The 24,831-nt window shown below is 43.4% G+C and overlaps 1 protein-coding gene across 1 annotated transcript in view; it reads right to left on the reverse strand.

The window, feature by feature from the left end:
• The window catches only part of RBM34 (RNA binding motif protein 34), a 42,483-nt gene that overhangs the window by 10,295 nt on the left and 7,357 nt on the right, over positions 1-24,831 (reverse strand). The window contains exons 3-5 of the mRNA XM_060243083.1: positions 8,214-8,350; positions 4,534-4,738; positions 624-683 (exon numbers count right to left, since the gene is read on the reverse strand). Of these exons, the coding sequence (XP_060099066.1) occupies positions 624-683; positions 4,534-4,738; positions 8,214-8,350 (402 nt within the window). The remainder of the gene's footprint in view (positions 1-623; positions 684-4,533; positions 4,739-8,213; positions 8,351-24,831) is intronic.

Raw genomic sequence — 24,831 nt, forward strand, 5'->3', positions numbered from 1 at the left:
TAACACACACAGAAGGGGAAAAGAAGATGAAGAAGATGAAGATATTGGATTTCTATCCCGCCCTCCACTCCGAAGAGTCTCAGAGCGGCTCACAATCTCCTTTACCTTCCTCCTTCCTCCCCCACAACAGACACCCTGTGAGGTGGGTGGGGCTGGAGAGGGCTCTCACAGCAGCTGCCCTTTCAAGGACAACCTCTGCCAGAGCTATGGCTGACGCAAGGCCATTCCAGCAGGTGCAAGTGGAGGAGTGGGGAATCAAACCCGGTTCTCCCAGATAAGAGTCCGCACACTTAACCACTACACCAAACTGACTCTCCTGCTCTACTGCTCCCTACACCCCACCACTTCACAGCTGAACTAAAAGGTCCTGTTTACAGGATCATGAATTATTCTTCAGTAAGCAGTGGGGAAGATCTACATGAAAAGCCCTTTTATCTGTATGAAGGCAGATAGTCACTGTGGTTCTGCCTTCACAATGACCCTGCCTACTTTTTTGAAGCACTTGGGGAATGTGCCTGCAGAGTCATGTTGGAGATCCCTGGTCTAAAGACTGCAGGCTCTCTCTGCATGAACACTCATGCAGCCATATAAAATAAACAGTAACAGTTATATCATGTACATACCAAACAGCGGAAGCGCACTGATTCAATCTGTCCATATTCTTTGAAAAATGCCTTCAGCATCTAAATTCAAACCATTCAATTCACTTGGTCAGTACAAATAGCAGCAACAACTATTCCCTCCCCACCACACACACAGAGTGAGGACATCTTCAGCGTACTATCTGATTTTAATTCCATTCTTATTATAACCAAATACAAGAACCCCCCATGAGAAAATTTATGCAGACAGAAGGATTTCTATCAACAGGATGAAACATTACAACTTCCCTCTCCACCTTAGAATATGCCTCAAATGCAGTTCCTAGAGTGGCCTGTTTCCCAAAAGCACAGTGCCGGATTAAACTCTGTGGAGGCCCCTAGGCAGCTGAAATCTTGGGGGCCCCCTCACAAATTATCTCAAGAGTTGGAGCACCCACCCCACTGTCCATGGCCCCCGCTGCAGCCTGCAGGCACCGGTGGCTAAAAAGGCAAATGCAATATTGGGCAATATTGGGCCTGTTAGCCGCCCTGAGCCTGCTTCGGCAGGGGAGGGCGGGGTACAAATAAAATTTATTATTATTATTATTATTATTAACAGAAGTATAGTGTCCAGATCATGTGAAGTGAAGGTATCACTTTACTCTGCTCTAATAAGACCTCACCTGGAGTATTGTGTTCATTTTTGGGCACTACATTTTAACAAGGATATAGATAAGCTGGAACGGGTCCAGAGGAGGGCAATGAAGAAGAAGTGATCCATGCGACGGTCACCTCAAGACTGAACTACTGTAATGCCCCCTACATGGGGCTGCCTTTGTGCCGAACCCGGAGGCTGCAGCTAGTGCAGAACGTGGCGGCTAGGCTGTTGTTAGGACTCCCGAAGTGGGAGCATATACAGCTGGGGCTACGCGGACTGCACTGGCTGCCGGTTATGTATCAGGTTCGCTACAAAGTGCTGGTCATTACCTTTAAAGCCCTATATGGCCGAGGACCAGCCTACCTGAGGGACCGTCTTTCCCCATATGAGCCCCAGAGAGCACTGAGGTCAGCAGGGAAAAACAAGCTGACCATCCCTGGGCCAAAAGAGGCTAAACTTCAGAACACTCGTGCACGGGCCTTTTCCATCGCGGCCCCATGCCTATGGAACCAGCTCCCAGAGGAGGTGCGGGCCCTGTGGAGCCTTGACCAGTTCCGCAGGGCCTGCAAGACCACCCTTTTTAAGCTGGCTTTTACGGACTGCTGAGTTATGATTGTTAAATAAAGGGACCCACCAACATGATTTTGCTTACTGAATTGTTTTTACATGAATTGAACTGAATTGCTTTTAAATAATGTTAATTTTAAAGTCTGTATATTTATTGTATTGTATACCTATGGATGTTGTTAGCCGCCCTGAGCCTGCTCCGGCGGGGAGGGCGGGATATAAATAAAAAATTTTTATTTTTATTATTATTATTATTATTATTATATGGTGAAGGGTCTGGAGACCAAGTCCTATGAGGAAAGGTTGAAGGAGCTGGGGATGCTTAGCCTGGAGAAGAGGTGGCTGAGAGGACTATCATAATGAGGATGGTGCAGAATTGGTTGCCAGCTGTGTTACTCTCAGGGAAGGCAACACTAACCAATATTGATCTTAGAAGCACACTGATGGCATATGGGTTCACAGAGACTGATGTTTTTCAGATATTCAGCATCACAATGCTAACCGTGACTCCTAGCCTCTTAACATAGTTTACTAATGAGTATCAAGCAAGGACGGCCAAACTTGCTTAACATAAGAGCCACATAGAATAAATATCAGATGTTTGAGAGCAGGCAGGAAGATGGAGGGAGGGAGGTGGAAAGAAAGCAACTTTAAGTACATCCTCCAAGCCACTGGCTGGCTTGGGGGAGTGATTTAAAGAGAGAAATGGCTTCTTCAAGCTGGCTGATGGGGCAGTGGGGGCTTTGCCAGCTACGCAATATGTGTGAAAGAGCCACACGTGGCTCCCAAGCCACAGTTTGGCCACCCCTGTTATAAAGTATAAGTAAATCAATCCTTTCCAGGGCATCAGTTTCACCTGTCTTGTGTGGATTCTGCTCAGCTGGCTAAAACAGATGTCATGAAAGAACCATGCTGCCTTATTTTTAAAGTGCGTAATACACTTTTTAAAAACTGGTTAATACAAATCTGATCTCAAATCAGCGAGGCAATAGAGTTCAGCAAAATATAAGAAGCCAGCATGGTGACAATGTTGGATGAACCGCGGAGTAGAGAATGTCAAGGGTGGAAAGCTTAGCAGAACAAAAACAGCAGATGTATAGCAAAGCAAACGGTACACAGTTGCTGGAAATGGGAGGGGAGGGGGAAAGGGAGGATGAGAACTAATAGGACGACTATAAATGCTGTGCAGTTGCAGCCAACCAGAGCCATGAGCCAACCAATGTGCTACGCTGGAGGCAGGTAGTTTTAAAAAGTCAATACAAAACAATGGAAAAATCAGCTGATGGTTCAAGCAGAGCCAGACAGCACACGCTATCGGCATGTGTGTGTGTGTGGGTGGGAGTTGGGGGTGGCCAGCGGGCGGCAGCACCATCAGGAGGGAGGTGCAAGGAGGTGAGAGTAAGGGAAGGAGACCGCTTATTTGTCAAGATGACTGCAGTGCGAGTGAACCTCGATCTGCTTGAGCCAATCCAGTGACTTCCGAGTAGAAGGCAGAGAGCATGTGGAGGGCAACAGTAAACAACTAGGCTCCAAGCCCTACAACAGCCAATCACTCAGAACAACGTAGGAGTCCAGTAACACCCTTGAGATCAACGAAGTTTTATTCAGAATATTAGCTTTCTTGTGCATGCCAATCACTTAAGTTTTTGCAGCAGGGGCTGCCCTTATAATAAGTTCTTCTGCCCAGCAGCCTCTTGGAGAAATCCGCAGCTCCTTCCTTCTCAACAAAGCACAAGCTCCCCTGTATCGGGCCAAGAAGTCACTACAGCCCACACTGCTCACCCTCCCTTGCCATAGGTCTAGGCTGGGGAACAGACCAAGCTATACCAAACCTCCTCTCCGTCAAAATGCAGTTACCTTTGTCTGCTGATATCTTCCCCCCACAACTTGCTGCAGCTTATTATATGAGGCCCTTTAGCTTGGGCAATGCGCGCTCTCTCTCTCTCCTGTCCACCCTCTTTCCTGCCTGCTTCACACACACGAGGAAAGGAAAAGTGGGAGGGGGGGGCAGAGTTGTGTGCTGCTGCTGCTGGCAAAGACCAGCCCCGGAACCTGCTGCTGCTAAGTCCCCAGAGCCAATGCAGGAGGAGTTGAGGAAGTAGCTCTGCTTTTGGCTGGGTTTGTCTGCTCTCTGTTGCCACTTTGCTAGCCACTCCTGCAGGCTGCAGCTGCTCTACGGAAGCCAGCAGAGCAAGTGGCTGGCAACTGCAGCCCCAAGGGCCACCATGTCAGGTCCAGCTGCAAGGGAGGGTGGCTGACACGCTTTTCCTGCCCCCACCAGTCCCCGCAGCACTACTGGAAGGCGGAGAGGTGGGGGGTGGCAAGGGCAAGTGTGGCAGCTGAAGTGAAGGGGTGCAAGGATGACGAGGGGTGCACGAGGAACATGCTGACCATGAAAACTAGGGGGGGGGAGCTGCCCCGGGGCCCCTGAAGACGTGGGGCCTGCAGGCATGTGCCTAATTTTCTATATTGTTAATCCGGCCTTGCAAAAGCACCAGTGAAGGGGAGGGGGATTTTTGTTTGCAGCAGGAGGAAAGACACAAGCGAGCTGCAGTCTAGAAATGAAAATCCTTCCATCCATGGAGGTGTTCTGATTGATCCAAGACATGACCTACTTGTGAAAACGTAAGAACATAAGAAGAGTCCTGCTGGATCAGGGATCACTGATTATTCCCTTAAATACTAAAAGTGATGCCTGATTTTTGCTTCCCAGCATTATTCACTTACCTGTGTTGTACAACTAATAGGTAAATTTCCCACAAAGACAGTCCTCTTATTCTTCAGCATTTCCTTAGCCACATTGATTTGCATTTTCTTCTGTTTAATTCCAGCATCAGCGTCTGAAGCTGAGAGATGCTGAGAAGTCAACTTTTGTTTGATTTGTTTCTCTCTTTTCATCTCGTCTTCATCTGTTTGTTCCAAAGCATACTCCCTTGACAAGCAGTGAGAAATTGAAGCCAAGCTTTTAACATCCATTCTTTATACTCCCTGAAAAATCTGTATTTTTAATCTACTCCCCAAAATAATAAAAGATCCATGGCTGGAGAAACTAGTGGTGACAGTTACATTAAACACATGCAATGAGTGACGCATATGCTAAAGCACAGCCAGAATACCTTTGCAAAAAGATGCATGAACAATGACAATAATCATAAATGAAGTCACGTATATGTTGTTGAAGGCTTTTACGGCCAGTTCATACATTAAACTCTTAATGAGTGATTACATTAAATTAGATTCCCATACACTGGTTTAGAACCCTGCAAGGTCCTGCTAATCAGGTAAGGCTGGACAGGCATGAAGCACTCATCTACCTCCTTTTTCCCCTAGTACTTTTGAGAACAGAAGTATACCAGCCGGAGCATTTAGCACTTCTCAGGGACTACATAAGCCAAGGACAATTATTCTCTTCCCTCATTCTTTCTAAATATAGGAAGAGGCCTTGCCATAGTGAGTATATTTGTGTACCACTGGCATTTCATGAAGCAACAGATTCCAGTGTAGTGCAGTGGGTTAAGAGGATCAAATTAGTATCTCTGAGAATCACCAAGTTTGAATCCCCACTTGTACCAGGGAAACTCGCTGAGTGAACTGGCCAGTCACTCTCTTTCAGTCTACCCTATCACACAGGGTTGTTGTGATAAAATGGAGCAGAGGAGAATGATGTAAGCCACTTGAGAGTTCTCATTAAGTAGATACATTATTAAATACATTTTAAATAACCTTTTATTGAGGCCAGACGTTTTGGGGGAAAATTACCCACATCAGAGCTCATGCACATTAGTTCATATATCAACTCCTCAGCAATGAACCACGTCAACTGTATCTAAGAGACAAGTACATCCATCATGTGTTGATTTATTTTATTAGACTTTTATCTCCCCCCCCCCCCCCCAAATCCAAGGAGCTGAGGATGAAATACATTGCTTCCTCCATTTTTACTGTTGCAATGCTATGAGGAATGTCAAGTCACAAAAAGAATGACTGGCCAATGTCATCCAATGGACTCCTTGGCCAAAGGAGGATTTGAAATCTAGATTCCCCAGTTCTACTCTGATAGACTAACCAATACACACCAACAGTTCCATGGTAGCAAAGCAATACTCAGAACAGTGACCCATACAAAAGAAGCTACATTTAGCCTATTCTCTCACCCGGACTCTTGATACCTCAGGTGGAAGAGGAAAACAGATTAGCAGACCACAAGAAGACGATTTTGGATTTATATCCCACCCTACACTCTGAATCTCAGAGTGGGGAGGGACGGTGGCTCAGTGGTAGAGCATCTGCTTGGGAAGCAGAAGGTCCCAGGTTCAATCCCTGGCATCTCCAAAAAAGGGTCCAGGCAAATAGGTGTGAAAAACCTCAGCTTGAGACCCTGGAGAGCCGCTGCCAGTCTGAGAAGACAATACTGACTTTGATGGACCAAAGGTCTGATTCAGTATAAGGCAGCTTCATATGTTCATATGATCACAATCTCCTGTACCTTCCCCCCCAACAACAAACACCCTGTGAGTTGGTGGGGCTGAGAGCACTTTTACAGCAGCTGCCCTTTCAAGGATAGCTTCTATGAAAGCTATGGCTGACCCAAGGCCATCTCAGCAGGTGCAAGTGGAGGAGTGGGGAATCAAGCCCGGTTTCCCCAGATAAGAATCTGCGCACTTAACCACTACACCAAACTGGCTCTCACAAGGACACTGGGAGCTCTTACAGAAGAGCTATCAAGAGTTAGCAACATTAACTAAGACTAACCCTGTAGCCAGAACGTTCAAATAAAAGGTGAGTTTGTAGACACCCATGTCCTTTACTATGGCTTACTTATTGGATGATGAACTTCAAAGGAGCATATATTGTTTTACAGCAATGACAATAATCATAAAGGAAGTCAAGTATATGTTGTCAAAGGCTTTTACGGCCAGAGTCCATTGGCTGTTGTAGATTATCTGGGCTGTGTGGCCATGGTCTTGGCATTGTGAGGCCTGACATTTTGCCAGCAACTGTGACTGGCATCCTCAGAGGTGTAACCCAGAAAACTGGAGTTCTCTCTGGGTCAAATTGAGAAGAAGTTGGTAGGCAGGTAATTTATATTTACTCAGGCAGGTGGGGTAGGGCTGAGTCATTATCTTGTGAGAGCTTCCTGGGCTGTGACATCCTAATGGAGGAGCTTACCTGAGGGAATTCTTTTGTACCCAATCCATATACAAAAAACCCCCCTCAGGTAAACTCCTCCATTAGCATTGTCACAGCCCAGGAAGCTCTCACAAGATAATGACTCAGCCCTATCCCACCTGCCTGAATAGATATAAATTACATGCCTACCAACTACTTCTCAATCTGACCTAGAGATGTGGCTCGGAAAAAAAAATGGAAAAATTTGTAGAAAAACTGGAAAATTGAAAAAAAGAAAAGGAAAGGGAAAAAATGATCATGGAGCGTTTTATTTTAACATGATGAATAAAATATTTTAAGTCAAGGTGTTCAGATATTTTCCAAATCATTTCTAAAAAAATATGTACGGTATCAGATTGTTCTAATTTCTATGCACTCAGGACAAGCAAGTCCTATGTCATGCCCATTCATTGAAACTTAGTCCTACACTCCCTTCTATACACTTCCCTCCTCTTCAATTCTTTTTATGAGAATGAGTTTTTTATTTTTATTTAATACTGCAGAGAGGAAATATGAATAATTGCTACTTCTGGATTTTTAAAAATTGTTTTGTGGAGGTTTTTTTGTCTGTTTCACATAAACTAGTAAACAGTGCAGGAGATTGTTGTTCCATTTGTTACAATTACAAATAAATATTATTTTAAAAGTAAATTCTATTTGTAATAATTGTTTGGATACACTATATTTTTAATATGCTAGTTGTGATAATTTCATATCAAATAAAATTGTCCATAATCATATTTTATGCTCCTAAAGTAACAGAATGACTTTCAATCTGGAAAAAAAAGAAGCACTAATGTAGCATCTTTTTTCAATTTTTCCAAAAATTTCCATTTTTTCCTGGGGGGAAAAATACCGGAAAATTTCCAGAAATTTTACATCTCTAATCTGACCCAGCGAGAACTCCAGTTTTCTGGGTTACACCTCTCAGGATGCCAGTCACAGTTGCTGGCGAAACCTCAGGTCTCACAATGCCAAGACCACGACCACACAGCCCAGAAAATCTACAACAGCCAACAGAAGTCAAGTATAATAGAGAAAAGTGCCTTTAAATGCCATGAGACATTGATACTTAAGTCTGGAGATTATTCTGACCTTAAAGCTTAATGAAGATAACACAACCAACTAATAAAATCAGTTAAACGATCTTCTGAAAAGATGAGTACTATGTTCTTAAAGACAAAATACTTTCCCCCCTGCCCAGCTTTAAACTGATAAGACTTGGCCTTCTAATTTACCTGCTAGCTAATATTGCCTTTGATGGATAGAGTATTTTGTTTTTAGCATTCTTCATTTTTTTCAAAGGTGCTCTTCCAACAGAGTTCTGAATTTCTATGACAACATCCTCTTCTGTATTCTTGCGTTTCTTATTCTCCTTTTAGAAAAGGAAAGATGATATTAACAGGTTAGACAAAACTATTAGGCTACAATAAAATAGCCTGAAAAATAGGGAAAAATTGTGCATAACCTTCCACCCAATCCCACTTTTGTTTAAATATCTTGAATTAAAGGTTTGTATTAAAAAAAACCCTTCTTCTGTCAGCCTTCCCATACACAGTCCTATTAGTCAAAAGAATCTGTGGTACTAGTGTAATCATCAAATATCTTTGACAAAAAGCTTATTATTTTTACAATAGGTTATAAATTTGGAACTTCAGATCAGTACTAAAGAACTGCTTCAAGCACAAAACTTTGTTTTAGTTATGCTGCAATGTATTTTTGTAATACAAAAAAAGAGAAGGCAATAGGATTAAACAAGGATACGTTTTAGCACAGGCTTACCACTTTTCTTCTAAAGTTGCTATTACACAAAATGGTGGCCCACTGAGCAATGAGATTGTGAGGAAAAGCCCCCTACTTTTCATACATGTGAACATCATGATCACCAGCATGGTTGCCAGGGTGCCTGGAGATTTGACTCTCACACATCTGCTCTAAGAAGTGGACTTTGCTTACACTTTATAAGGCTTAAGCCTCAGCTTTGCATTCTACGTCTCTGAAGACATGCTCCAGCTGCTCCTTGTGTGCCCAGTCTTGGCCACTGCAGTGGAAGAAGCCACCATGTTTCCAGCCTGGCTCCATGGACCTAGAGCTAACAACAGCAGAATCCAGCTTGCTTTCCTGACCCAAGCTTACCCTGCCAGGCTGAACTCATTCCTTCTTAGTGGGAAAGTCACACGTACACACCCTGAGCCTGCAAGCAACCCATCTGTTTTAAGAATGGATTAATAGCTCAACTGTTGATCCTAATTGCTCAGCAATACCAGAACAATAAACCTTGCCCAGCAGAAGATGAGAAAGAGGAAGGACATCTCCTGTCTTCATCAAGTCTTTTGTCTAACCCGGGTGGTACCTAGGCCAGCATTTGATTACCTATTGTCACCCTCCTAGTTAATCCCATTTAAACTTAAGTATCCAGCCATTCCCATTCTTACTCCAGTCTAAGTACCCTGGGGCCAACCCAGGCAACATTGCAGCTTGGAAATTTCCAGGTTCACTGGACTAAGGTGAAGTTCATTGGCCAAAGCAGGCATCCAATTAGGTGTCAGTAAGGAATGTCCAGCCTTCTTGAACCTCCCATCTCTCCTCCCTTGGACCTCCCAGCACCTGAGGGGTCTAAGAGAGTCTATTTAACCTCTGACCCAACTCCACTCATGTGTGCTTTCTATTCAGCAACCCCTATTACCTGCTGTCTAGATCCATCCCCAATTCTGGCCACAGTGTTGGGTCCATTTCCCCTGTCCTCTTAAGTCGCCATTGGAAACCTTCCTGGAAGACTACGATGGTAAATATTACCCTGTCTGTTTATCCATATATGTTCCCCTATTGATCTATCTATATTTCCTAGACCTGTGTGAATGTGTGAGTGTTTTGTATTTTTACCTTGTATGAAAGAAATATTATTCTAAATAAATTACAATTGATTTTTACTAAATTAGAGTCTCTTATTGAGCATTGACTATCTGAACGGTTGAGCCTGGTATACAATTGATAACAAAGATTCCTTTTTAGGGCCAGCTGTCTCTCAATCTAATTCCCCAATCTCATTTTGAGAGCAGTTTCCCTAACAGAAATTGGTGGAGAAAGCGTTGGCATTATCCTGTTTGTGTGAACACACGCGTGTCTTCATACAGACAGACGTAAGGTTGCACCGTTCAGAAAGTCTTGCTAGCGAGGCTATTGTGTGAGTGATTGAGTGAATGAGTTCTGTGTGAACGGCTCTAGCGAGCATCTCTATATAATTGTGGGTTGGGCTACTCCCATTTCTATCATTCAGCGTTGGACTTCTCAGCCGCCCCTAGGAGGCCAGACCCCTCGAAAGAGGACTGAGCCCGATAGAACGCAAGGGGGAAGTCCCGTGAAGCCTGGCCGCCGTCCCGAGGCCTTTCTAAACGCGTCTATCGTGGGAGGGAATGTCAGGATAGGTCAGAGCTGTTAAGATCTGGATAGAGCACCCTTCCCTTCTCCCTTTTCTTTAGAGCGTAGTGCACACACACTACATACACACTCAGACACTTGCACACACACACCCAAGTCCTTACACGAGTCTAGGCCAAGGCTAGTCTAAGGCACCCGACAGTCGAGAGGGCAGGTGGGTCGTAGGACCGCTGCAATCTGACTGCTGGGCAACTTTTTATTTTGTTTGCCCGAGACGCGATCGTTGGGTCGGCTCGTGGCTCCCTTTTGCCCGAAGACGCGACCGTTGGGTCGGCTCGTGGCTCCCTTTTGCCCGAAGACGCGACTGTTGGGTCGGCTCGTGGCTCCCTTTCGCCCGAGACGCGATCGTTGGGTCGGCTCGTGGCTCCCTTTTGCCCGAAGACGCGACCGTTGGGTCGGCTCGTGGCTCCCTTTCGCCCGAGACGCGATCGTTGGGTCGGCTCGTGGCTCCCTTTTGCCCGAAGACGCGACCGTTGGGTCGGCTCGTGGCTCCCTTTCGCCCGAGACGCGATCGTTGGGTCGGCTCGTGGCTCCCTTTTCTGGCCGAGACGCGATCGTTGGGTCGGCTCGTTGCCTAAAATTTCGCCCGAGACGCGATCGTTGGGTCGGCTCGTGGCTCCCTTTTCTGGCCGAGACGCAATCATAGGATTGGCTCACTGCCCCCTAAACCCAAGCCGAAGCACAATCAGAGATTGGCAGTAGGCAAAACAAAAAAAGGGAACATAAGTAAAGTTGCCAGCCCAGGTGTAAAATAGCACATAGGAGCCAGGAAGCATCTGGAAATATGCTGCTAGTTCTTTCACTTGGCTGTGCCTTTAAGAGAATTTACTGGAAGGAGCAAGAAGCTCTCCTTTAGGGTTAAAAAAAAATTTGTCCCGGGTCTGAGGAGATAGGCAATCTTCCCAGCCGAAAAATTTCCCTTTTGCTTAGGGCCAACAGAGGAAAAGCTCAGGCTCTGAGACTTTTAAAACTTTTGATTTGTTTGGAGGCAGAGGCTAGAGAAAAGCCCCTCCTGAGGAGCTCAACAATGTGTGCAAGGCCATAAGCCCATGCCACAAACATTTGTTAGTGTTGCAGAGAACTAAGGAAGGTCCTGCAACTCCCTCCTTTACTTGTGAGGCACACAGAGGTGTCCTGCAAGTTCTTTGCTCCCCAATAAGCAGGAAAAGTGCCAGGGAAGGCTCCTGCATCAGTTAATTTTGGTGGCCTGTGGTTAGGCACCTAACAGTGCAGGAAAACCAGCCCTGCAAGTAAAGTTAGGACTTTGAGAGGAACTAAAGTGTAAGCTATGGCATTGGCCAAGAAAGAACAGGAGCTTCCCAAGCTAGAGAAGTGGCTTGTGAAGAAGGGAGACAACCCTTGGAAAGCAGGAGTTTTTAAGAACCCTGACCCCCTCCAATTCTTTCGAGACACGTTTGAGGACCAATGTGCTCAGAAAAAGATCAAGCCAGGAAAAAGAGATCTTTTCGCATCATGGGGTCTGTTCCTAGCCTTGCAGGAAAGCTCCAATGTGAACAGACAGCTTAGGGAACAAGTTAAGAAACAAGAGCAACAGTTAGAATGAAAGGAACAAGAACTAGAACAAACTCTTAAAAGCCATGCATCAGTGCTGAAGCAGGAGTTTCAAAGCCATGTGGCAGAGAAGGAACTCATGCTCCAGGCCTATGCAGCAGAGAAAGAGCAGATTCTCATGAGTCATGAGGCCAAAGTAAAGCAAATGCTGGAAACTCATGAGGAAGAAAGGACAAGATTGAGAGAAGAACAGCAAAAACAGGTATCCTCTGAGCTTAGAAAGACAGAAGCTAGGTTAAAAACTTATGAGAAGGAGGTAGAAAGGTTCAGGGCTGAGAGATATGAGTACCTAATAGACAAACAAAATTTAACCCACTCTCTCCATGAGGCCAAATGGAGACTGGAGAATGCTTTAAAGCATGCCCAAGAATCTGAGAAGAAGGCTGCTGTTTTAGAAACACAGCTCACTCAAGCACAATTAAATAGAAAAGGCCAGTACCCTGTTTACTGGAATCAGGAACAGGACGGGCATGGAAAAGAAAGCCAGAACTGGAAGTTCCAAAACACTGGCTTTGGTTCCAGCTCTTCTTGCCATCCCCAGCTTGCCCCAAAGGTTCCCCTTCACAAGCAGGCTTATGCTCCTAGGCAGACACAGTCAGCCTCTGGGCAACCCTGGCCTCAGCGGACTCCTCGAGACAAAGTCAGAATGGCAGCTTGGTCCCAGCTTAGAGCCACTGGAGCAGACATGAGGCAGTTTGATAAGCAGCCCACACATGTGCTACTTGCTGCCCTTTCAGATGCCATGAAGCCACCAGGGCACACGGTTCCCAAAGCCCCAGGGTTTGCAGAAAATGGAGATAGCCTCCCCAAAGCTACTGCTGTGGAAGATTTCCCTAATAAGGAAAGGGTAGGGAAACTTACAAATCCTACTCAGGAAAAAGATTTAGAAATCCAAAAGCTTGCTGAGAAAAACCAGGAACTTCAGCAAAAGTTAGAAGCTAGTAGGAAAGAAAAGGAAACTGCCAGTCTCCTGCAACATGTCCTGGAGTCTTGCAGGGCCACAGAGAGGAGATTGGAAATTCTGGAAGTGCAGGATAAAAGGAAATATGGCGGGGCAAACCCAGCTGTGCAGCCCCAGACTTCTTTCCCCCATGAAAATGAGAAAACAGTCCCTATTTCAGTTCTCTTACCCCAGAATCATGAAGGAAATGTGGTCTCTGAGCCTATGCAGAGTTCCACAATCATGGCACAAGGTATTCATTTTAGCAAGGACTTGCTCCAGACACTCCTACATGAGCAAGTCTCAGCCCTTCTGGCTAGAAATTTACTGTCTTTAGCTCATCCCATTTGGGGAATGTGAAAGCCAGAATTCTGTGGAACTTCAGAGAATGGTAGTCCCACATGGGCAGCCAAGGTTCCTTTTTCTCTGAACCTCCCCCCACCCAAAGGAAAATCTAACTCCTAGGCTTGAATGCCTCTTAATACAGAGAAACCTGGTTTTGTAGGGTTTAAAGGTAACAAGGGCGCCTTTTCCCTTGACTAAATAAGAAAACATACAAGCAATGACTTGGACTACAATTAGACCAGGCCATTTCTCCAGGTAAGGCCTGGAGATCTCCTGGAATCCCAGCAAGGGTTCCAGCCTGCAGAGTTAGTTTTCTCTGCAGGGTAATGGGAGCTTGATGTAATATCTTCAGTTTAACCCTTTAAGAATGCCAGCATCAAGTACCTGAGAAAGAGAGACTGAACTAGTTTTTGTTAATTCAAAGCATTCAGAGCAAAATGTAAGAAACTGTTTTAACTTTCAAATTGGCTGGAAGAAAATCTGTGAAACTCCCAAGTTCATCTTTCTCTCTCTCGCTTATAAAGTCAGAAAATATTTATTTCCTCAGTTCTATGAATTTTAAATGGTATAGCCTCTGAGCTTGTACAGAGTGCCTGCAGATTGGCCCAAATAGAACTGGCTAAAGTATTGCAAATGCTCAGCACTCTTGCTATCAGGAAGAAATGCTAATTGTTCTCCCTCTTGCTCAATGGAAATCTGTAGCAGTAAAGATTTGATAAGTAACTAAGGCAAAAGAATAGAATTTTAAATGCATTGCCCTGAGAAATTAAATTTTTGTTTATCTCAGGTCTCCTTAAGGTACAAGCAACTCAGTGTCTTTGAGAGAGAGAGCCTCATTGTCTTGTAAGAAGTGTTGCCTCTCCTTCTCAATGGTCACAGCAACACAAGACAGCTAACCTCAAATGGGCAAGTCTGTCATTTAAATTTGAAAGTACAGAAAGGAGAACCTCCAGCAACAACTAATGTAGTACTGATTGGCAAATCTCATGCAGACCCTCTTGAAATAAACTCAGCCAAATTCAGCTTGAGTTAAAGAAACTGGAAAAGAGTTACAATTTTGAGCCCCACCCAGGCAGAAAGCTCATTATTTTCCTCCTCCACCTTTCTTTGTAAAAACTTATCAGGGTCAGATAAGAGAGTACTGGCCAGATCCATTGTGTCTGTTTTAGCCTTTTGTTAAGCTAAACTTCATGCAAGAGGGAAGGAATTTTTGGTTTGTCTGTTAAAACCCTCCCCGCCTTCTTCATCTAGGGGGGGTGGAAATACAGTTGAGGTATTTTTGTGCTATTTTGAATTCTCATCTCCTGATTTTGGGTCTAAAAAGATATAATTTCAAAAGTTTTTCATTACAAAACTTTTTTTTATATTGCAGTCTCTCACAGAGACAGCCTCTTCCCAGCCAGAGAAATACCTGGGCGGAAGATGTGCATACTACTGTGTTTTTGTAAGGTCGCCAGTCTCCAGGTGGGACCTGGAGGCCTCTCCCAAAATCATAGCCTTTCCCCCAGTACATTGAGGCTAGTGCCTCTGGAGGAAATAAGTGTCCAAGGAAATGGGCTGCATGCCTTGTGATTTTCAAATTTGATTCAAAATGTCAGGAATCTCCAGCCTGGAGCTGGCATCCCAAAGCTCTACTTACAGCCAATCCTTCTCTGCTAGAGGAAATCCTCTGCCTGTAAACTGCCCTAATACTAAGAGTTCTCCTAGATTAGAAGCTTTCTTTCTGTTACTTATTTTTGCTTTACCTTTTAAGTCTTAAAATATATTTTTTTTCTAGTGACTGGTACCAATCTCTCCTATACTTAGATTTGGTAGCCTTAATTTTAAGGGAAACACTTAGGAAATTGCTCCTCAAAGTCTATTGGGCATTCCCAGTGCTTTGTAGTAAAAGGAAAATGCTTTGCAATCTATAGGCCCTTTGCTAAACATTAGAGCTAAGAAAATTTTATCTCACAAATTTTGGTTCCTACAAGAAGTACAGGACATCTGTACACTCCCTTGGGGTAAAATTACCCTCTCCCTGTGCTTTTTCTCTCTCAAGCCTCAAGAATTAATACTCTTGTTTTGACAGAATTCCTGAAGGTTTTTGGTCTCCATTAGAAATTTGGATTCCTCAAATGTACTTCAACTATTGATATCTTCATTTTCTCTCTGAATGCCATTTGCATCATCAATCTTCCCTTTTAGCTATTTGGTGAAGCTTGAGTTTTAATTTTAGTTTAATCCAGTCTGCCTGTGGAAAGAGGTATCCACATGTTCTTAAGAGGCCCCAACTTGTGGGCTCAGTATCTTTGTTTGGTCTTAAGTAATATAATGACCAATGGATGGTTCTGCCTCCACCTATAATATATATCTTGTTAGAGCTAGACTTTCTCTGAGCGAAAACCCTTTTCTATTTTCCATGTTCTCAAGGAAATGAGCAATAACTTGTTAGATTCTTAATATAGATTCCTCAGGGTTCATTTCTGATCATGATTTTCTTCTTGCCACTAAATGTCCTTTGTGTTATTTTTGCATCTATAACCAGTTGGCTGAGCCTATCAAGGCTCCCCAATTTAAGTCTTGTTGTATTATGCTCAAATTTTGGTCTACTTGGTATTTCTGACAAGCATGTTGCCTTCCAGCAACACATTCTTTGCACTCTGTGTATGCACAGAGGAAAATCATTCTCTGGCACAAGCCTTAAACCTGGAGCATTGTGCCATCATCTTAGTTTTACCTTTTACTCCATAAAAGGTTTCTTCTTCAAGGGATATGCTTTCGTGTTTCAAGTCTTTCTTTTGACTTGTCCTTGCAACAACTCAGCATTTTCTCTTGGTACTACAAATGCCCCATCTTTTCTCTTTTTATGAATTGTTTAATGTGTTTGTCAAGGTGAATTAACCATAATTTGATTTCTAGGATGTTGTAACTGTTTTGTTAAAGTTTGCTCATCTTTTCTTTCAATATAGATGTGCAGGGAATCTGGACCTGCAAATCAAATCTAATGCATGCTCAGTAGTTCTAATTGTTGATAGTCCTGTTAAGAATTGTTTTATGTATGTGTAACCATTATGTTGCTTTTCAGAGTTCTGGTTTTGTTAAGTTTTTGTTGAAATCTGCTCACATGTGAGACCCCCATACCAAGATCGTTTTAGCTGAACTAGCCCAGAGAAAAACTGGATGTAGTGGGACCTGATCAGCTCACTAATGTCCAGGTTTTTAATTTCTCTGCTCTAGCTCACCTGCCATTTTGGGTATGATCCCTCTCATATAAAGCTAGCTAGCATTGTTCTATTGAGGCCTCAGTTTTTGTTTTTGAAGTTTTATATTGTTTTGACAATTTATTATATTCCAAAGCTATAGCAAAGGTTTTCTTTTGTCTCTTCTTTATGGAACTATTTTCATCATATGGGGGACGCCCCAAACTATGGTCATTTTCCTGGATTGTGCACAATGTTTTATTTTAAGTTTTATGTTGCAACAAAGAATATTTGGGGTTGTGTTTTCTGAATTGTGTATGTTACTTCCCTTCCTTGACAAGGAAAAAGCCTCCTAAAGTCCTGAATGATTAGTGTAATAGGCAAACCTGCCCAATGCAGGCCCCTAACATGACATATGTAAGCTTGTGACGTAAAAGCTCACTGGTCACCACACTCTGGACAGGAGGACACTTCACTAATAGCTTTTTGAAACTCCTTTCTTCATGGTTGAATGTATGCATTTTTGATCTGCTGTCACTGCTCCCTACTCTGGTACAGAATCATCCCCCATGTTGTCATGTGTGAATGTCTTTGGTTCCTTTTTGGTTCTTTCCTCAAAGCCCACCGTTGCTCTATGGACCATCAGTGATACAGGCAGAAAAGCACCATTGCCAATTACATGCTGGGTTACAGGAAGACTCCCTTTTAGCAACAATAAAGACAGATTTCGCTGGGTGCTAGGGGGGGTGGGAAGACTCTTTAGTTCACCCTCCACTAGGACTTTCACATACCCAATAGGTACCTGGAAGAAGATCCTCTTCAAACCCCAGTATAAGAAGCTTATCAAGGGGGGGAGAAGAAGAAAAGAAGACTCAAGATTAAGATATGGATTCACTTGTAACCATGAACTCTAATGTACCTGTGTGTTTTCCTAATCAATTATTGTCATGATTGTGTGTGATTTATAGATCAATTCTTGTTATTTATCTGGTTTAAATGGCAGTAATGATTTTATGAACTCAACTTTTATTTCAATGGTTGTAACCCTGTGTTTTAATACTGTATGCCCTACAACGTTGCCAATGCCTGTTATCCCTGTATCGTAGTATTCAAAGGAAGGAACCTTTGGCCTATTGGAATATTTTTCCAAATTGATTTTTGAGTAGTTTAGATAGTGGCTCCAACCTTTTTAGATAGACGGTACACCCCGGTAGACAATTGAAGCTACGTGGACTCGCCGCCTGTCAACTACAGATATGGACATTGTGTTATTGCAAGACCTCGCCACCAGATGGTGACATAGGTCTTGAGGGGGGGAACTGTGAGGAAAAGCCCCCTACTTTTCATACATGTGAACATCATGATCACCAGCATGGTTGCCAGGGTGCCTGGAGATTTGACTCTCACACATCTGCTCTAAGAAGTGGACTTTGCTTACACTTTATAAGGCTTAAGCCTCAGCTTTGCATTCTACGTCTCTGAAGACATGCTCCAGCTGCTCCTTGTGTGCCCAGTCTTGGCCACTGCAGTGGAAGAAGCCACCATGTTTCCAGCCTGGCTCCATGGACCTAGAGCTAACAACAGCAGAATCCAGCTTGCTTTCCTGACCCAAGCTTACCCTGCCAGGCTGAACTCATTCCTTCTTAGTGGGAAAGTCACACGTACACACCCTGAGCCTGCAAGCAACCCATCTGTTTTAAGAATGGATTAATAGCTCAACTGTTGATCCTAATTGCTCAGCAATACCAGAACAATAAACCTTGCCCAGCAGAAGATGAGAAAGAGGAAGGACATCTCCTGTCTTCATCAAGTCTTTTGTCTAACCCGGGTGGTACCTAGGCCAGCATTTGATTACCTATTGTCACCCTCCTAGTTAATCCCATTTAAACTTAAGTATCCAGCCATTCCCATTCTTACTCCAGTCTAAGTACCCTGGGGCCAACCCAGGCAACATTGCAGCTTGGAAATTTCCAGGTTCACTGGACTAAGGTGAAGTTCATTGGCCAAAGCAGGCATCCAATTAGGTGTCAGTAAGGAATGTCCAGCCTTCTTGAACCTCCCATCTCTCCTCCCTTGGACCTCCCAGCACCTGAGGGGTCTAAGAGAGTCTATTTAACCTCTGACCCAACTCCACTCATGTGTGCTTTCTATTCAGCAACCCCTATTACCCGCTGTCTAGATCCATCCCCAATTCTGGCCACAGTGTTGGGTCCATTTCCCCTGTCCTCTTAAGTCGCCATTGGAAACCTTCCTGGAAGACTACGATGGTAAATATTACCCTGTCTGTTTATCCATATATGTTCCCCTATTGATCTATCTATATTTCCTAGACCTGTGTGAATGTGTGAGTGTTTTGTATTTTTACCTTGTATGAAAGAAATATTATTCTAAATAAATTACAATTGATTTTTACTAAATTAGAGTCTCTTATTGAGCATTGACTATCTGAACGGTTGAGCCTGGTATACAATTGATAACAAAGATTCCTTTTTAGGGCCAGCTGTCTCTCAATCTAATTCCCCAATCTCATTTTGAGAGCAGTTTCCCTAACAAGATATGCCTCCAAGTGACACAGTCCCAGACCACAGTGGTAACATCTATCATCTGTTCAGTTACGTCAGTTAACTCCATATCTACAGCTGGATGCTCAGGCTGTTGTCTGTGATACTATTTTATCAAGTTTTAAATGGCATAAGAAGAAAGAGGGGGAGTCTGAAAATCCACCATATCTGAATAATATCATAATGTTTGAAACAAAATGCACTTCTGGACAGAGTTTGGTTGCACAAACTGGAAGGTGTAAAGGGGAAGGGTGGAATCACACAGTGATTATCAGCACAGTGTTGTTGAAGGTTCTGTTTACAATGCTTGGTGGACAAGTTGTGTGTCAGTGCTTCTCTGCCACAAGAAGTCTAAGCATCGGTGATTACAGTTAAAAAGTATGCTGCAATTGCACATTTTTATTCCGCAAGCTTTCAATGAAACAGCCATTAATAAAAGATTTTATAGCACTAAAGACTTATCAAAATGATATAGCTGGTGCTTTTGAAAACCATTTTTATCAATTGGCTGTACAGTCCTTGCCTTGTACCACAAAAGAATGTACATTTTACTCACAGATCAACAGTTTTAAACAACAGTGAAAGATGTGTACTATTCCATGGAATCTCATGGTAATAAAATCATCTGTCACTTAGCAATATCTAAACAAATGCAGCACTGAACAAACAATAGTCAAACTCTGGTTTTAAATGTGTCATGCCAATGAAAGGTATTACTGAATTGCAACGGTGACTAGGGATGGGCATGGACCAGTTCACGAACTAAAGTTTGTGATTAATTTGGGGCAGTTTGTGGCTCACAAAATGAAGTTCATGGCAGTTCAGGGTAGCTTGTGAATGGATACATTTCCAGATAGACTGTCTCCACTCAATCTAAATGTTTACCAGACTTCAAAGCAACACAACTTGGAGAACATATACAGGAGTATCTGGGGGAGGTCCCCTGTGACTTTGATGTCTCTAGATTGCACAAGAGGTGGTCATTTTAACAGGTGCAGTTTCAGGAGGTCCAAGAATGTACAGAACTGATTCTGTGCAAACTAAAGATACCAAACTCACAGGGAACCTCCAGTTGACTCTCTTCTACCTGCCCTCCAAGTTTGGTGAAGATTGAATTTATGGAGTCCAAATCATGGCCCCACAAAGAAGGTGCCCTCAGGAAAGTGCTTTCTGTCATTTCCCCAGAAAGCACTTTCCTGAGGGCACCGTCTTTTTGGGGGGGGGGGGGAGGGACATAACTCGGGCCCCATAAATCCAATCTTCACCAAACTTGGAGGGCAGGTAGAGGATATCCCTCTGAGTTGGTGTCTCCAGTATGCCCAGGATCAAAGGGGAGGGAAGGTGGAAATCATTCTTTGGGCTGGAGCAACAGCGGCACAAAGCAGAATGGCTTGAACAATTTTAATTTAAACAAGAAAGGGTAGATTTGGGTGGGGGGTATTGCAGATGTGATAGGGGTGCTGTTGCCAATGCCCCACTGCTGGATATGGCTCTGTTACCAGGACATGAACCTTATGAACCAAACTGGTTCATTTGGCCGCTAGAAGTCTGTGATGGTTCATGATTTGCAAACTGGGCATGCCATGAACCAGAAACCAAATCACATTTTCCCAGATCATCCCCATCCCCAATGGTGACAATGACACAGTACAGCGTACACATTACAGGAATTTATAAATGGACTAAAGAACATAAATGTTATTTCAGTAAACTCAGGAGCTGGTTAAGTTATGCAACCAACAGCTATTATTTCTTTCGTTTTTTTGATTGTCCTTCCTGAAAGCAGGGCTCAGGGTGGTTCACAGCACAAACATTTCAGAAAAAAATAAAACCAATTTAAATAGCAGTAAAAAAATATTTCAATACCTCCAAGACAAGATGTTGTCAAATCTGAGTGATGCAGCTATCTCGTGAGGGAGTGAGAGTGGAAGTGGGAGTGCCAGATGTAAACTGTAGTTGTCCTCAACCAAATACCTGGTGGAACATCTCTGCCTTGAAGGCCCTGTAGAACAATAGTAATTCCTGCAGGGCTTGGGTGGAAATTAGCAGAGTTCCACCAAGTTGGGGCCAGGGCAGAGAAAGCCCTGGCCCAAGTTTAGAACAGTTAGATCTCTCTTGGACTGGGGACCACAAGCAAATGTTGATCACTAGAGCACAAGGTCCTGTTGGGGGTATACCAGGAGAGGCCTCCCAAAGATACATATGTCCCTGGCCATTAAGGGCCTTAAAGGTTAATACCAGCACATTGAATCTGATCTAGTACTCCACCAGAAGTCAATGCAGCTCCTGTGCCCAGGAGAGATGTGAGCTGTGTGCGGGGTCCCTATGAAGACCTGAACCACAGCATTCTGCACCAGTTGGAGCTTCTGGGTCAGTTTCAAGCGAGTTACAGTAATCCTGGAGGTGACCACTGCATGGATTACAATGACCAGATCAGGGCGAGACAGGTAGGAGGCCAGCTGCTTGACTTGCCATAATTGGTAAAACGCCAGCTTGACAACACTGGAAACCTGGCATCTAGGATCACTAGGCATTTAGGATCACTCCCAAACTCCAGACATTGGTGCCAGCTTCAGGGGCAAACCCCACACCAGAATCCCTCCGACACAGAGCCTCCATCTTAGAAGGATTCAGCTTCACCCTGCTCTGCTTTAGCCATCCCACCACAGCCTCCAATCCTTCGGCCAACTTAACCGGGATGGTATCTGACCAACCACCCAAAAACATGGATATAGGTCTCCACCAGCTTTTGATTAACAGCAAAGTTAGCGTCTACAAGGTTATTTTAGGTAATTAAAACAGAATTTTTGCCCAGCAGTATCACCACTTTGCTATTCATTTTAAAACAAGGCTGTACAACTTGTGACCAGTCAAGCAAAACACAGACATCAAAGCCTCCTCACTGCTGTCTGCCTAGGTGAGCTCCATAAATTGTTGGTAGGCTGTTTGGTTTGCTGGATTGCAAGTTACACAGGCTTATTCTGAAAACTGTCACCTACATTTTACAATATTTACATATCCAAACAAAATTAAACCTGCTCTATAGAATGACAGTGTGATTTATACAATTTAACAATCCATAGCAATTTGACTTAATAAGGAAATCTTCCTTTCTAAAAGCTGTAACCACTACAAGCACAATAAAAAGGTGGTGATACGGTATATTAGGGCCATTTGGCATATTATCTAGATTGGGATGACCAATTTTTCAGCATTCAGGAGTCTACCACTGCTATAATTGACAGTTAAGTGGCTAAGAGTTACAGAACATAACTCACAAATAGAAGATTCTCAGGTTCAAGGTACTGGTTATTGCCTACAAAGTCCTTTATGGCCTAGGACCCATATATCTAGAGGACCACTTCTCCCAATATATTCTGCTGTGATTGCTGCACTCATTTGAGCAGTCTTCTGAAAGTTACACCCTGAAAATGGGTGAAATCAATAATTGCCCATTCCTCAGCATTCTTGGATGTGGCTTTTGTTTTGTGGAGTGGTCTGTCTGAGGTGCTTCCTACACTATCATTTTGCAGAATGTATAAAACAGAATTGTTCAGTAAGGCCATTCTGAAAAGTAAATGCAATTGGTCAGGATGGTGTTTTCATAAAAGGAACAGGGATGTATTTATTCACTGTGTGTTGTATGAATTACATAGAAATGTAATTTATTGCACTGCTTGCATTATACATTACTCTGTTCATACTACTTGTTTTGGGATCTTTGTTACTGAGTTGCTGCATTGTTTATGGTATACCTTACCATATATGATCTATCTTAGTATTTTATTCTATTTTTATCAGATTTATATCCCGCCCTCCCCTGACGGGTAGTAGGGTAATGCATACAGCAAGCAGTGCAATAAATCACAACCCTATATAATCCATACAGCACACAGGAAATAAACCCTGTTCCTTATATGAAAACATTGTCTTAACCAATTTCATTTACTACATCCATGTCATCTTTATGAAAGTGTTCTGTTGACTAGTTCCATTTATTATCACCTTATTTCCTTTACAGAAATGCCCTCCTGAACAATTCTGTGGTACACATTCTGCAGAATGACTGTGTAGGAACCTTCTTGGACACCTCAGGCAGGCCATTTATTTGTGTAGAGCATAACAGACTGAATAGCCCACTTAGCCCAAGCTCATCAGAGCTATGAAGCTATACAGGGTCAGCCACTGTTAGTATTTGGATGGGAGACCACCAAGGAAGTCTAGGGTTGCTACGCTGAGGAAGACAATGGCAATGAACGATACTGCCCGTCATAGCCCTGAACGTATTAGAAAAGATTATGTGGCTCTTGGTCAGAAGGTGAAGGAGCTGGGCGCACAGGTTGTGTTCTCGTCAGTGCTTCCTGTTGAAGGCTGTGGCTTAGGACGAGAAAGAAGACTACTTCAAATAAATGACTGGCTATGTTGATGGTATTGTCAGGAAAGATTCGGATTTCTGGACAATGGCTTACGCTTTCGAGATGGTGGTCTTCTATCAGGAGATGGTTTGCACCTCATGGCGGTAGGGAAAAGGGTGTTTGGTAACAGCCTTGCTTACCTAATAAGGAGGGCTTTAAACTAAATTGTATAGCGGAGTGAGACAATAATTCAAAGCCTCGTATGATGCCAGAAACTGGGGATAAGAACATTAAAGATTTGCAAAGAGTGGCGCATACACTAGGTAATGTTAACTTGCAGGCTTGTATGAAAACTAAACCCTCGGAGTTAACCCTAACCCCTAAACGTGGATTCCGATGTCTCTATACTAATGCATAGAGTACGGGAAACAAACAGGAGGAACTGGAAGACCTAATAAAGGAAGGAGACTATGACATAATAGGCCTTACTGAAACTTGGTGGGATGACACAACTGGAATATTAGGATTCAGGGGTACAACTATTTAAAAGGGACAGGCAAATGAGAACGGGCGGAGGCATAGCAGTATATGTGAAGGAGGTATATACTTGTGAAGAAATATGTGAATCTGAGCATGACAACTCAGTTGAGAGTCTCTGGGTAAAAATAAAAGAAAGAAATAACAGTGATATTATTGTGGGGGTCTGCTATAGACCACCAAGCCAGGAAGAGGAAGTGGATGAGATACTTCTACAGCAGATTGCAAAGTTCTCCAAGAGAAGAGATACAGTGATCATTGGAGATTTCAATTACCCGGACATCTGTTGGAAGTCCAACTCTGCTAAAAATGAAAAGTCAAATAGATTCCTGACTTGTCTTGCTGACAACTTCCTTTTCCAGAAAGTGAAGAAGGAAACAAGGGGATCTGCTATCTTGGATTTGATTCTCACCAACAAGGAAGAATTGATTGAAGAAGTGGAAATAGTGGGCACCCTGGGCAGTAGTGACCATGTGATTTTTGAATTTACAGTCTTAAGGAAGGGAAAAACTATACTTTTAGGTTGGACTTCCGAAAGGCAAACTTCTATAAACTTAGAACTATGCTGGGTAAAATCCCATGGTCAGAAATACTTAGGAGGAAGGGGGTTCAGGAGGGGTGGGAGTTTCTTAAAAGTGAAATACTGAAAGCGCAATCACAGACAATTCCTATGAGAAGAAAAAATGGAAAAAGCCTAAAGAAGCCAAAGTGGCTCCATGGACAGCTCTTTAAAGACTTGAGAAATAAGAAAACCTCCTTTAGGAATTGGAAGGAGGGCCTCATAACCAAGGATGAATATAAACAAATCACCAGTGCTTGTACAGAAAAAGTTAGGAAAGTTAAAGCTCACTATGAGCTTAGGCTGGCCAAAGATGCTAAAAACAACAAAAAAGGGTTCTTTTCTTATGTTCAGAGTAAAAAAAAGA

This window comes from Heteronotia binoei, chromosome 1 (assembly GCF_032191835.1).
Source record: "Heteronotia binoei isolate CCM8104 ecotype False Entrance Well chromosome 1, APGP_CSIRO_Hbin_v1, whole genome shotgun sequence".
NCBI lineage: Eukaryota > Metazoa > Chordata > Lepidosauria > Squamata > Gekkonidae > Heteronotia > Heteronotia binoei.